At 42.2% G+C, this 12,613-nt stretch overlaps 1 protein-coding gene across 1 annotated transcript in view; it reads left to right on the forward strand.

The window, feature by feature from the left end:
- The window catches only part of WDR25 (WD repeat domain 25), a 152,686-nt gene extending 143,931 nt beyond the window's left edge, over positions 1 to 8,755 (forward strand). The window contains exons 4-6 of the mRNA XM_015424446.1: positions 2,890 to 3,060; positions 7,247 to 7,387; positions 7,790 to 8,755. Coding sequence (XP_015279932.1) covers positions 2,890 to 3,060; positions 7,247 to 7,387; positions 7,790 to 8,011 — 534 coding nt within the window. The 3' untranslated portion in view covers positions 8,012 to 8,755. The remainder of the gene's footprint in view (positions 1 to 2,889; positions 3,061 to 7,246; positions 7,388 to 7,789) is intronic.
- The last annotated feature ends 3,858 nt before the right edge of the window (positions 8,756 to 12,613 follow it).

The raw sequence follows: 12,613 nt of genomic DNA on the forward strand, positions 1-12,613 counted from the left end.
CCATAGGCTCACCTGCCTTTCTCTGAAGCAACCTTGGTTTCTAAGCTGTCGAGAGAAAAAGCAGACATATAAATATTTTAAGCGAATAAATAAAACTTGAGATTCCTAAGAGAATGTGTTGCTAAAGAATAGGGATTGCTAAAATATGAAACTGTAACACTTGTCTACAATATGCTTGGTTATAAAACAAGTAATGTTGTAGATGTTTAGTTAAAAGCGTACACATGCTTTTAAGCCTTCAGGGTAAGTCGCAGCCTTCCTCTTGAAACAAATTTGAGCACAGGAAAATAAGACTAGTCGTCCTGGATCAGGTCCACCCAGCCCAGCATCTTGATGTCAACAGTGGCCTGTCTTATGACACAGGAAGGCCCACAAGCCGGGCCTGTTGGCAGTAGCCTGCATTTGCTGACCGCTTCGGGGCATTCCGGGCATTCTGGCTCTGAACCTGGAGGTCCCATTTGTCTATCATGGCTAATAGCCAATGACAGCTAATCGCCAACGATAGACCAGTCCCTCATCAATCTACCCAACACCCTTTCATATATGTCTAGCAGGGCCATCGCCACATCTTGTGGCTGTGAGTTCCACAAGTCAACTAGCCACAAGGTAGCAGCAGATGAAACCGCTTTAATTTAGTTGGCTGGCTCACAACGTTAATAGACAAGCTGTTCAATGAATTCATGGGCAATAAGTTTGCAAGAAGATGTGCCAGACTGTCAAGCTCTTTCTGTACTTGTAAGGCTTTGGAAATTTTACTCTGCACTGCAGAAACTGGGTGGGGGCTACGGTTTTTAGGAGTGTCACATTTAAATTAAGCTGGCTGATTTCTCAGAATTTCTTGTAATGTCTATGTTTTTTAAAAAATTTACATTTGTGCTAAAATTGTTGTATTTCTGTTACTTGCTTTGCGTCTCGGTTTCTGGCAGAAAGGCCAGCTTTACACAGTTTTTAAAGGAAAGGAATTATTTTTAAATTTTGCAACGTATTTGTGGAACAATGTACGATGTTCAGCATATTAACACAAAAGAATCCCGTTAGTTTGGTGTAGTGGTTAAGTGTGCGGACTCTAATCTGGGAGAACCGGGTTTGATTCCCCACTCCTCCACTTGCACCTGCTGATGTGACCTTGGGTCAGTCACAAGCTCTGGCACAGCTGTCCTTGAAAAAGAGCAGTTTGTGTTAGAGTTCTCTCAGCCCCACCCACCTCACAGGGTGTCTGTTGTGGGGAGGGGAAGGGAAAGGAGTTTGTAAGCCGCTCTGAGACTCCAAGTGAAGGGCGGGGTATAAATCCAATCTCTTCTCTTCTTCTCTTCTTCTACCTCATGGAAAGCCATCTATCTAGATTAAAGAGGAAAAGAGAGAAATGTTACACTTAAATGAAACTTAGTTCGCTCAGCAAGCATAGTTCAAACAGACCAGATTCTAGGTGTATCAATGGTACGCAGCCTTTAACAGTATCCTCATCTAGATGGTCAATATTATTTCTTGCTGTATGTTGTTAATTCTGTTGTTATTGCTCCAGTATTTAATAAATGGTTGAAAATGGTATAAAATAGCTCATGTTCATAGTCTGTTCTTTCCAAGATGTGTGTATACATTGAAAATTTATTAATCAACCTTACAAACCAGACCTTCCTGATCCATTCCTGAATGTCTGGTACAGTTTGGCTCACTTCCAAAACTGTGCAGTCAGATGGTAGCCTCTATCAACATATTTAGTACTGGTCCATACACCCCTTCTTTGCAGGCTAGGCATAATACCAATTAATGCAAGCCCTGGATCCTTACACCCACAGCATCTGAAATGACATGCAGTTGTCTCCTATGTCAGAGTAACAAATAGGATGGCTCCAGAAGAAGTTTAGCTTTTCCATTACCTATAAATTAAAAGTTGGGTTTTTTTGCAGCTTAAACAGAGATGATGTTAGAATCTTGACTAAAATTAAGTTATTATTGGTGAAACCCTCTATGCAAAAGGGCTTGTTAGGCAAACTATATCAGGTACTTAGACCACAAGAAACCCATTCAGGATACGATGGATCCATCAGTGACTATCCATCAGTAACTATCCGGCTTAACTAGCATAAAAATATCACAATTGTTTCATTGAACACTGGTCTATGTGTAGATGGTTATAAGTTGCTTTACAGGTGGTACAATACACCAGGTAAATTAGTCCACATTTCCAAGACAAAGGATGTATCTGATGTTTGCTGGAGGTGTGAGAACGCTGTTGGTACTTTTTCACATATGGTGGAAGTGTCCACTTGTGCAGGAATGGTCGACCAAGATATTCACTGTGATGCCTGCTTACGCATTTTAACAACTAAATAAATCACTAACTGGCCAGATGGAAGGGAAGGGGAAAAGAATGCAAATAAGCCAAAGGATCCTGTGGGTCTTTTCACATGACAACAAAACATAGTTTTGATTAATCCGGCCACAGAACTGTTTGGATGCTGGTGTCCGTGTGGGAAGGTTGGCAAACCCTAGGAATATATTGTCTCTTCGTTCACTTTTTCCCCTTAACTTGAACTGACTTCCTTCCAGCCACTACTTCAGTTTGCACTAGCCAGTCTGGATCTAGATGGAAAGGTAACACACAAGCAGCCTTTGGAAAAACAGCATTTATCTAGGCATACACTTCTTCCAACAGGACAGCATTTCCATGTGCAAAAGAGGAGGCAGCAACGTTTGCCAATCTCCCCCCTTCTAATGCAGGACCCCCACTTTGTGCTGCCCCTGAGGGTCCGCTGGTCCCCCTCAAACAAAACTGGGGAGAGAGGGCTGAGTGAGCGGCACGGAGACCATGGAGGGTTGCGTTAGCATGGCTGGTTGCTCCATTGTACAGTTTCTCAAATATATTTCATGCTTTTTCCCCTGCCATAGGCAATTAAAGCGTACAAAGCTGCAGTACAGCAAACCTTGGATATCATGTTCCTCCCTGAAGGAAAAGAATTCCTTACCAGCACGGACGCGGTGAGCCAAGATTCAGCTGACCGTACCATCATTGCTTGGGACTTCCAAACAGGTGCAAAGATCTCCAACCAGATTTTCCATGTAAGAGGATTATTCGCTGACTGTTTTTGTTGTTAAAACTTCTAGATCACCTGGTCGTCAAAAGTTAGCATCTAATGACAATTTCTTGACTTGATTTATTTGATTTTTATCCCTCCCTCCCGGCCAAGGCCGGCTCAGGGTGACTTACAACAACAGGATAAAATTCCAACAATACATATAAAACCACAACACCAATTAATATAAATACAATGTCAAAACCAAATCATAATAAAGTGCTAGCGTAATTTCCTCATTTTAAATCAGCTTTGGTCTGCTTCAATTGTCTTGGGCGATTTGCTCGGGCAGTACTGTAGATGTATTTTGCCTGCCTCAGTATCACAGAGAACTGTGCCCTCCTACCCCAAGGAAAAAGGCTGATCCATCTCAATCAGAAGTAAATCCCATTGAATGTAAATGATGTACTTACAAACTACATATGTTTAGGGTTTTATTTACTGAAATGCCATAGGAGATCAAGGCGGTTTCCAGAAAATTGAAAAATAATCCAAGCTAAAATTGCATGCTAAAATCACACTTAAAAAAAAAAATCACAGTATTGCAGCCTTCATTTCTTAAAGATGGGATGCTAGTTTCAGATTGCTGGTTTTGCATCTTGATTTTGAGGTCAGCAAGCGACTAGGAACTGGAAAATGTGCTTAATAAAGCTTTTGAACTTTAATAGCAGCTGTGATGACAGTCGGACTATTTGGGAACTTCTGTTGTGCAAATGACATTTCTTGTAATGGAGCATATGCTGGAGCGCTTTCTGATGCAGATTGTGGAGCAATGCTATTTTTTCATACTTTTTGCTAGCTGATGTGCAGTTTTTACCTACAGCTCTTGGTGCTGATAGTGGTAGTTGGCATGCTACACGTAGAAGGATCATGATAACTTGTTCCTGCCCCTTGACTGTGCCCTAAACGGTCTGGAACCCACGTATATTCGGGATCTCCTCTCCTGGTATACCCCCAGAAGAGCACTGCACTCTGCAGATAAGAACTTACTGGTGATCCCCAGCCCAAGAAACATACAACTGTCCTCGACCAGAGCCAGGGCGGTTTTGGCCCTGGCTCTATCCTGGTGGAACTCTCTGCCGAACAACATCTGTGTCCTGTGGAACTTAATGCAGTTCTGCAGGGCCTGTATGTCAGGTTCCACAGCAAGTAACTCTTCACACACGTTTCCTGAGAAGCGTTATGCTTTATTAGAGTACAAAACCAGGACCATATCCACAGGATTATTGTTAGGAATAACTATAGGGCGGGAACATCCGTACATATAGCCAGACGAGGCAAATAGCTAAGCAAATGAACTTCGAGCGTGCGGGCGGGAATTCTCCTGGCGGGAAGTTACATAATGAGCGGGAGACTCGCAGGGCCCCTGAGAGCAGAAAGATTCACACCAGTGGTGGACCGCAAGCCCTCCCATCCTCAGAAGGCCAGACTGATAACGCTGTCTAGCTGAGCCAGCTCCCACGGTCTCCGAGGCAATGTTTACGCAAAGCTGCTGAGCTGCGAGCAAGCGGGAACGGAAGGACAGAAGCAACATAAAATGGCAGCTAGCTGACACTGTAAGACAGAGATGTTCCGCCAGGCATTTGGTTGAGGACAGTAACAGTTCCCACCTAGGCCCTCCTTTTCCCCCCCCCCCCCCGGCGGGGCACCACAATCTGAAGTTGCTTAGCGCCATCTAATTAGGCCAATTGTCGTATTTTTATTGTTTTAACTATGCATTTTTAGTTGGCTCCGCCCCAAGTGTAGTTAGGTAATTTTTAATCTCTGGACTCAGCCTGGGTTTTATGTGATTGTAATTATGCACCTTGTCATATGTTATGTTAATTTTATGTACCTATTTTACCCCCCTTTTGCATTTTCTTCTGGTCAAGACTTCGGTCATATAGACCTGTAATAAATTGAATTGAATTGAATTAACTATGAATTTAATTCATGATTGTGTTTTTGTTGTTGTACCCCACCCTGAGCCCTGTTTTACAGGGGAAGGTGGTTTAGAAATTTAATTTAGTAAATAATGTGTTTACATATGGATGAAGCATGAACCAGTTCTTGGATTTCATGCTCAGGCCCTTGGGCAGAGCTGAGTCCTAGCCTTCACATTCTTAACTGTGAATTTCCTGCACCTTCTGCAGAAAAAAACGTGAAGCTGGGACCATCCTTGATGTTGCCTTCCCTACAGGGGTGTGTGCGATATGCTGATCTGAGTGGTTTTTAAAAACAAAACAAGGCATTTCCTATGTGGTTTTCATCAGTTTCAAACAAAGATGGCTGAAACGTTGCGGGAGGCACCATGGCAGTTCAGTCTTTTTCAAAAAAATGTAAATAAAGAAGGAGGACAGTTGGTGTCCGTATATCTCTGAAAAGAACAATCCTGCCCTGGCAGAGAGATGGAGTGGTTGATATAATGGGACTTCTCCATTCCCAACTTCCGTGATTACGCCTTTGTCCAGATCTGCAGATGTACAATCCTGTACATAAATTGTGATAGCAGGTTAGTCATTTGCACTTCAAAGGCAGTGTGCTTCAGTGAATAAGAAACAGCAGAGCGCTCAATTTTGATGTATTCAGCAGCTTAAACAAGGATGATTTCTGTGCGAAAAAAGAGAGAGTTTTATTGAATGGGGCAGTTTACTTCTCTCTTCAGAGCTCGCATGAAATTGAGGGTGATTTTTTTGGTAAACAATTACAAAAAATTGCCTTTAGTTTCATACATTTCCATTTCTAATCTTTCAGATGGGTGCTTGGGCGCACTCCCAACGCACTGAGAAGGCAGTTTTCACTTTGAGCCACCATAAACAGTATTTACTGAGCCAAGACAACTTGCATTGTTTGTTTTCCTGCCTTTTTTGTTCTACAATGGCTGACTTTTGCCTGGGAGTCATTTCTTCTTTCTCAGTCAGACGAAATGGCCCAGTATGGATGCTACCTGTAGCATATTTCCTCCCTGACAATATGATGTTTATGATTATGCACAGGATCTTGACCATCAGAATGGCATTTAAATAAACGCTACAGCATAAGATGTGACACAAAACTGCTGGCCACTTAGGTTTGCCAGCCTCCAGGTGGAGGCTGGAGATCTCCCGAGATTATGACTGATCTCCAGGCAACAGAGAGAGAGCCATTCACTTGGAGAAAATGGCTGCTTTGGATGGTGCCCTCTGTGGCATTATACCCCATTAAAGCCCCTCCCTAAACCCCACCCTCATTAGGCCCCACCCTCAAAATCTCCAGCTGTTTCCCAACTTGGAGCTCGCAACCCTATGGCCACTTCTGATTCTAAGAAGATCAAGGAGCTGACTCCGAGGAGAGAGAACTGAGTAACAACAACCGCTGTGAAATCACAGATACTAGCACCTTACTGTGTCTTATGGTTTAAATAGTTTTAGAATTGTTAATTGTTGCTGTTAACCTATTGTTACGGCTCAGGTGGGGTGTCACCTGACGCTGCCACCACTCTGGTGCCAGGCTCTCTTGAGAAGGCCCAGAGCACCCTCCCAAGACCTTTAGACCTCCCTTTTTGCCGAATAATAGGCAGGAGGACCAGGCAGAGTGAACAATGAAAATAATTTATTGTATAGGAGGTCAAACAAACAAGGTGCAGAAATATAACAGTAAGTGGGTGAAAAGAAAAGAAATCAAATGCCCTAATGCGTCTAAATATATATTGTCCCTAGCTCACTATTCCAAGTGACACTAGACTACTCACCCTTCCCTCAGGATGAGGGTCTCTTCCCCACAGCAGCCTTCCTTCTGGCTCTGCCCTCTGGGAAGAACAGCTTTTCCTGCTGCACCAGATCTTTTATTCGAAGCCTTCCTCTTTTCCTATTGGTCAATTTTGGCTCCAAAACCTCTCAAGGGCTTCTGGGAGTTGTAGGTCCAGCCTTACCTACTGCTAGCCAGGCTCCCTGAGCCTAGTAGGCCTCTGGTGGCACAGCCCAGATCATGACACCTATATTTTATTTTTATTGTAAATTCTATGCTGATTTTATGTAAGCTGTCCTGAGCCAGCCTTGACTGGGAGGGTGGGGTAGAAATTCAATAAATCAAATCAATTCCTAGGGACAAGCACCCCATCCTTGACCATTATGTCTGACCTGGGCAGAGCAGTGGGGATACAACCCAGTTTTATTAAATACACCTTTCTGTCACTTTCCCCCAACCCCTTCCAGGAGCGCTATACCTGTCCCTGTCTAACACCTCACCCGAAAGACTCGATCTTTGTGGCTCAGACAAACGGCAACTACATGGCCTTGTTCTCAAGCCTTCGACCCTACCGAATCAACAAAAAGAAGAGATATGAAGGCCATAAGGTGGGTGGTCTGTGGAAATGTATAGCATGCTCTTTTATAGTCCTTTTAGCATGCCTGCTTATGCTGTTGATTTATAACAGGGATAAAAATTAATAGACTTCAACCCCGTTCTCTATATTTTAGTCAATTTAGAATGAAATTGAAGCGTGGGCAGAGCTTAAAATAACCGAGAGAATTATTAATTGCTAATAGCCCGCTCTCGTATACACTGACTGCCACTAACAATGTAAAGCCCTTAATGGGACTGTCTTAATAAACACCTGGGGAAGCAATTAAAGCATTATGGCTAAAATTGACATGTTTATTGCACTGCGAAATTCCAGGAGGTTATAGATCATACCAACGTTTCCTTAATTAAGCGTCTTGCTTTATCAAAACTCTTTCATTCTTTGACTCATACAGGTTGAAGGGTTTGCCGTCCGCTGTGAGTTCTCTCCAGATGGGACACTTCTCGTGACCGGGAGTTCGGAGGGCAAAGTGTTTTTCTACAGCTATCGTACGGCTCGAATTGCACGCACGTTGTCTGCGCACAGGTCGGCTTGTGTGGACACCACTTTTCACCCCATCCTCCCGTCCCTTCTTGCTACCTGTGGTTGGGATGGAGAGATCAAGATATGGCAGTAATGAAAAGACGTTGAACAATGCAAATTCTCTAGCCAGCTTGTTGGCCTTCTTGCTTCCTACCTTTTTTAATCTTTAAGGGTCTGTTTTGAAATTCTGTGTTGTGAGACTGGTCGTGGCTTGCATTTAGGTGAGGGCAAAAGCGTTTGGTTCCCTAGCTGCCTCATACCAGGACCAAACGTGCCTGTCTCCTTTACTCTACTTCTGGGGTTCCCCATGTCCACAGAGCTGTATCTTCCTTCCAGCTGTCTCCTCCTACTTCCTGTTGTAGCCTATTAAGGCCAAAGGCTGTCCAGTTGATGATTCACCTGCTACACAAGATCTTGGACTCGAAGAGAAGAAATCTCCCTTGATAAGTCCTCTGGCAGCATAGAAGCCTGAGTTTAAATTGGACTAAATCCACACTATAGCTTTAATCTTTTTTACCTCTTTTCTGCTAAGGGTCCTGCAAACAGTTTTCATCAGGTCTGAGTCTTTGGCCTGGGTTTTAGCCTAATGGCTGATGGAACCATAGAGGTTTTGTACAGTGCATGATAACACCATCAGAACCTGACCTTCAAATCACTGGGTTGGATCCTACGGATCTTTTATGCCAAAAATGGCAGCATCCCCCAGGCAAAGAGCCTTTCCTTGACTCAAGAGTCAGGAGAGAGTGCCACTGTTAGCCGAACAGTCCTGTGAGATCCAACCCACGGTGTTTCTCATTATTTAGGGGGAAAGAGAGCCAGTCTGGTGTAGTGGTTAAGAGTGGCAGGACTTTAATCTGGAGAACCGGGTTTGATTCCCCACTCCTCCACATGAAGCCAACTGGGTGACCTTGGGTCAGTCACAGTTCTCTCAGAGCTCTCTCAGCTCCACCTACCTCACAGGGTGTCTGTTGTGGGGAAAGAAAGGGAAGGTGATTGTAAGCCACTTCTTCTTCTTCCTCTTCCTCCTTCTCCTCCATCATCATTTTAATTTGGAGAGGCTTTCTACACAAAGGTGTGGAAATATTTGATTTCTTGCTTTGGATGTGAATCCATTTTGGACTGATGTACTTTTAAGTATGTTTACAGTGTTTCATCTCTTTTTGTTTTGTTACCTTTTGGGGATTGTAGGGAATGAAAGGCATCAAGGCTCTGGTGAAAACATTAAGTTTTAATTCCATGCATCGTTAGTCTGAGCAGAGCTAGCAATGATCTGCTGTAGATGGCAATCGTGAACTCTGACATACCCCTCTTGTGCTAGAGAAAATGGGTTTGTACAAAAATTTCCTATATAAGTGAAAGGTGTTGTGTGTACATATTAAAAATGTTCAAAGAAAATAACCCTAATAAGCTAAATGAATGCTGGTTTCACTGTTGGGTCTTCAGATTCCCTGTCAAGTGTTAATTGCCATGCCTGTTTACATGTTTTAATTTTTATTTGTTGAATTTTATTTTTGCTTTAGTATCCCTGCACCAATCACCAAATAGTATTCGAGGCAGCTTAAAACATATCAGAAAGAATTTACGATAAAAATGCACAATAAAATTTATCATCCCCACCAAACAAGCAATTAAAGCAAAACCTTAAAACAGTATCAAAGCATCCTGTGATTAAATATCAGTCACTATTTCAAAGTCTGACTGGAATTAAAAAGAAAATATGTGGGTGCTGAAGACCCTGCTCATCTCCAGCTTAAATAATGGTAATTAGAACTCTGCAGGGCTAGAGGGAAGAGAAGGAGAAGGCAACGGGGGGGGAAATAGATACAAAATAAAACTTAAAACTTAAAGGGAAAAAAAGGTTTGACGGTCTTCTTTGTTTCTTCCCTTGTTCCATCTTTTTCCATTTTGCCGAGTCACCGCTCACCGCTTGCCAAAGAGTAAGAAGTAAGGAGGTGTGCAAAATCGAAGGGGCCGACTTGCGAGTAAAAAGCGGAGTGACGCAGGGCGTATCGGAGCGTGCGAGGTCTGGCAGTCGACGTGGAAGCGAGGGCGGAGGTCCGGCAGCCGACGTGGAGACGTGGGCAGAGACAAGGCGCAGGGGAGAGCAGGAAGTGAACCTGGAGCGGCGCAGAGTGTAGCGGAGTAACGGAGCAACGCAGAGCGACGCAAGGCAGAGCGGAGAAGGCCGATAGCAGCGCGGAAGTGACATAGGAGCATAGGAAAAGTCACTTTGGAACAAAGGCCGAGGCGACGAGATTTAGAAGAAAGAAGAAGAAAGACTAACAGACATTTCATTAAATCATTAAACTAGAGGGTGAATAAAGAGTGAATAAAGAGGGGTAGTTACGACACAGAGGAAAGGAATTGGTGGGAAAAGGAGGGGGGAGTATAAGTAGTCTATTAAGCACTTAAAGAGACAGAAGGTGATAGACGGTATAGATGGTATAGAATTAGACTCCACCTGCTAAACTACACTTAAAAAGCACCAGGAACTGGGTAGGGAAAAAGAACCTTGGAGTACTAACAACCCTTATATAGCAAAAGACAAGTAATAACCCACATATACTAGAAGACAACAATAATAATAAATAAATAAAATTAATTCAAATTAAAACAAGTAATTAAGTACCAATTATTACCTATTTCTATTAAAATAAATTTATCCAAAATCTGGGGAAGATTATAGGGAACTATAAAATCCTAAAACCATATAAGTAAAGATATAACAAAAAAGAAAAAAGGGAATTAAAAATTAATTAAACAAAAACATACTTGAAACCATCAGGAAGATAAAAATAAAGACATAAAATAAAGAACCAAAAGCCAATCAATAACAATCAAAGAAATCCAAAGACAAGTTTATGAACAAATTTCAAAAGCTGCACCTAAAATTACGCATAAAATTGCAAACCAAAATATTTAACCATAAGAAAAAAATCTTTGAGGAAACTAAGATGGCATCAGGATCATCAATAAGAAAATCAACCATTCCTTCACCAAAAACGCAAATCAAACTACAACAAGCCGCCAACCCACCTGTCACTTTATCGTCAGAAGAGCTAAAGGCAGATCTAAAGTCCTGGGTACAAGAAGTTGTGGAGCAGTCTGTACAGGAAAAAATTAAAGAAACAGTAGCCCAGGTAGTAAAGGAAACTGTGCAGTCAATAATTCCAATAGTTTTGAAAGCCGAAATGGAGCCAATCCATACAAAGCTAGATGCAATCTACGCGGACACTGAATACCTCAAAAAACAAATGGAGAAATACAAACAAGAAACGGAAAAGAATACAAAGAAAATACAAATAATCGAAGAAAAACATACAGAACTATCTGAAGATTTGCAAAAATGGAAGGCAAATACAGAGAGGTTAGAAAGCATGATAATATCACTGGAAATGGACAGAGCCGAACAAGTTCTAAGATGTCAAAATGTCCCTGAATCTAAAGGAGGGAACCTAAAAGAAGAGATGGCCTGTTTACTAGCAGAAGAACTAGAAATTGGCTCCAAGGAAGAAATCGAAAGTAACATAGATCAAATTTACAGAAAAAATACTGCATACGCAAAAAAACACAAAATGCCCAGGGAAATCCATAAGAACATAAGAACATAAGAGACGCCAATGTTGGATCAGGCCAAAGGCCCATCCAGTCCAACACTCTGTGTCACACAGTGGCCAGAAATACCAGTGCCATCAGGAGATCCAGCAGTGGGGCCAGGACATTAGAAGCCCTCCCACTGTTGACCCCCCCCCCAAGCACCAAGAAGACAGAGCATCACTTGCCCCAGAGCCCCTAGCTATACCTTGTGGCTAATAGCCACTGATGGACCTCTGCTCCATATGCTTATCTAATTCCCTTTTGAAGCCGTCCATGCTTGTAGCACCCACCACTTCCTGTGGCAGTGAATTCCATGTGTTAATCACTCTTTGGGTGAAGAAGTACTTCCTTTTATCCATTCTAACCCGACCGCTCTGCAGTTTCATGGAGTGCCCACGAGTTCTTGTATTGTGAGAAAGGGAGAAAAGTACCTCTTTCTTTACCTGCTCTTATATAGCAAAAGACAAGTAATAACCCACATATACTAGAAGACAACAATAATAATCCATATTAAATTCAGCAAAAAAGATCTAAGAGATAAGACTTTGCAAGCAGCTAACCAAAACCAAGTAGTGAAGGTCAACAAAGAAATAAAATTCCTGAGAGATACCCCATGGCGGGTAAGAGAAAAAAGATTTGCCTATAATAAATTAACCATACTGTTGAGGGAGAATGATATTCTCTACAGATGGTTGATACCTGAAGGTCTCCTCTTTACTTATCTGGGTAAGAGATATAGTATAAATTCAATTTTCAAACTGGAACATTTTTTGGAAAGACATGGTCCAAACTTAGGTGGAAAACCGGATGAGGACTCACAAGATTCTACTGAAGAAGAAAAAGAGGAAGGAGATATAGCACAGACTTCAGAGGCGGTAGAGAGTCATAAGGCCAAAAAAGGGAAAAGCAGGAGAAAAACAGAGAAATCCTCATCCAATATACTTACAAGATTTCAATTTAGAAACTTAGAAAAAAATAAGAAAGATGAAGATGGAGAAGTTGAAGATGATTAAGCTTCTATCGGTTAATACTAACGGGCTAAATAGCCCAAATAAAAGAAGAAGAATATTTCACCAATTGATAAAATTAGAACTAGATG

This window comes from Gekko japonicus, unplaced genomic scaffold (genome assembly GCF_001447785.1).
Source record: "Gekko japonicus isolate JY-2015 unplaced genomic scaffold, Gekko_japonicus_V1.1 scaffold44, whole genome shotgun sequence".
Taxonomy (NCBI): Eukaryota; Metazoa; Chordata; class Lepidosauria; order Squamata; family Gekkonidae; genus Gekko; species Gekko japonicus.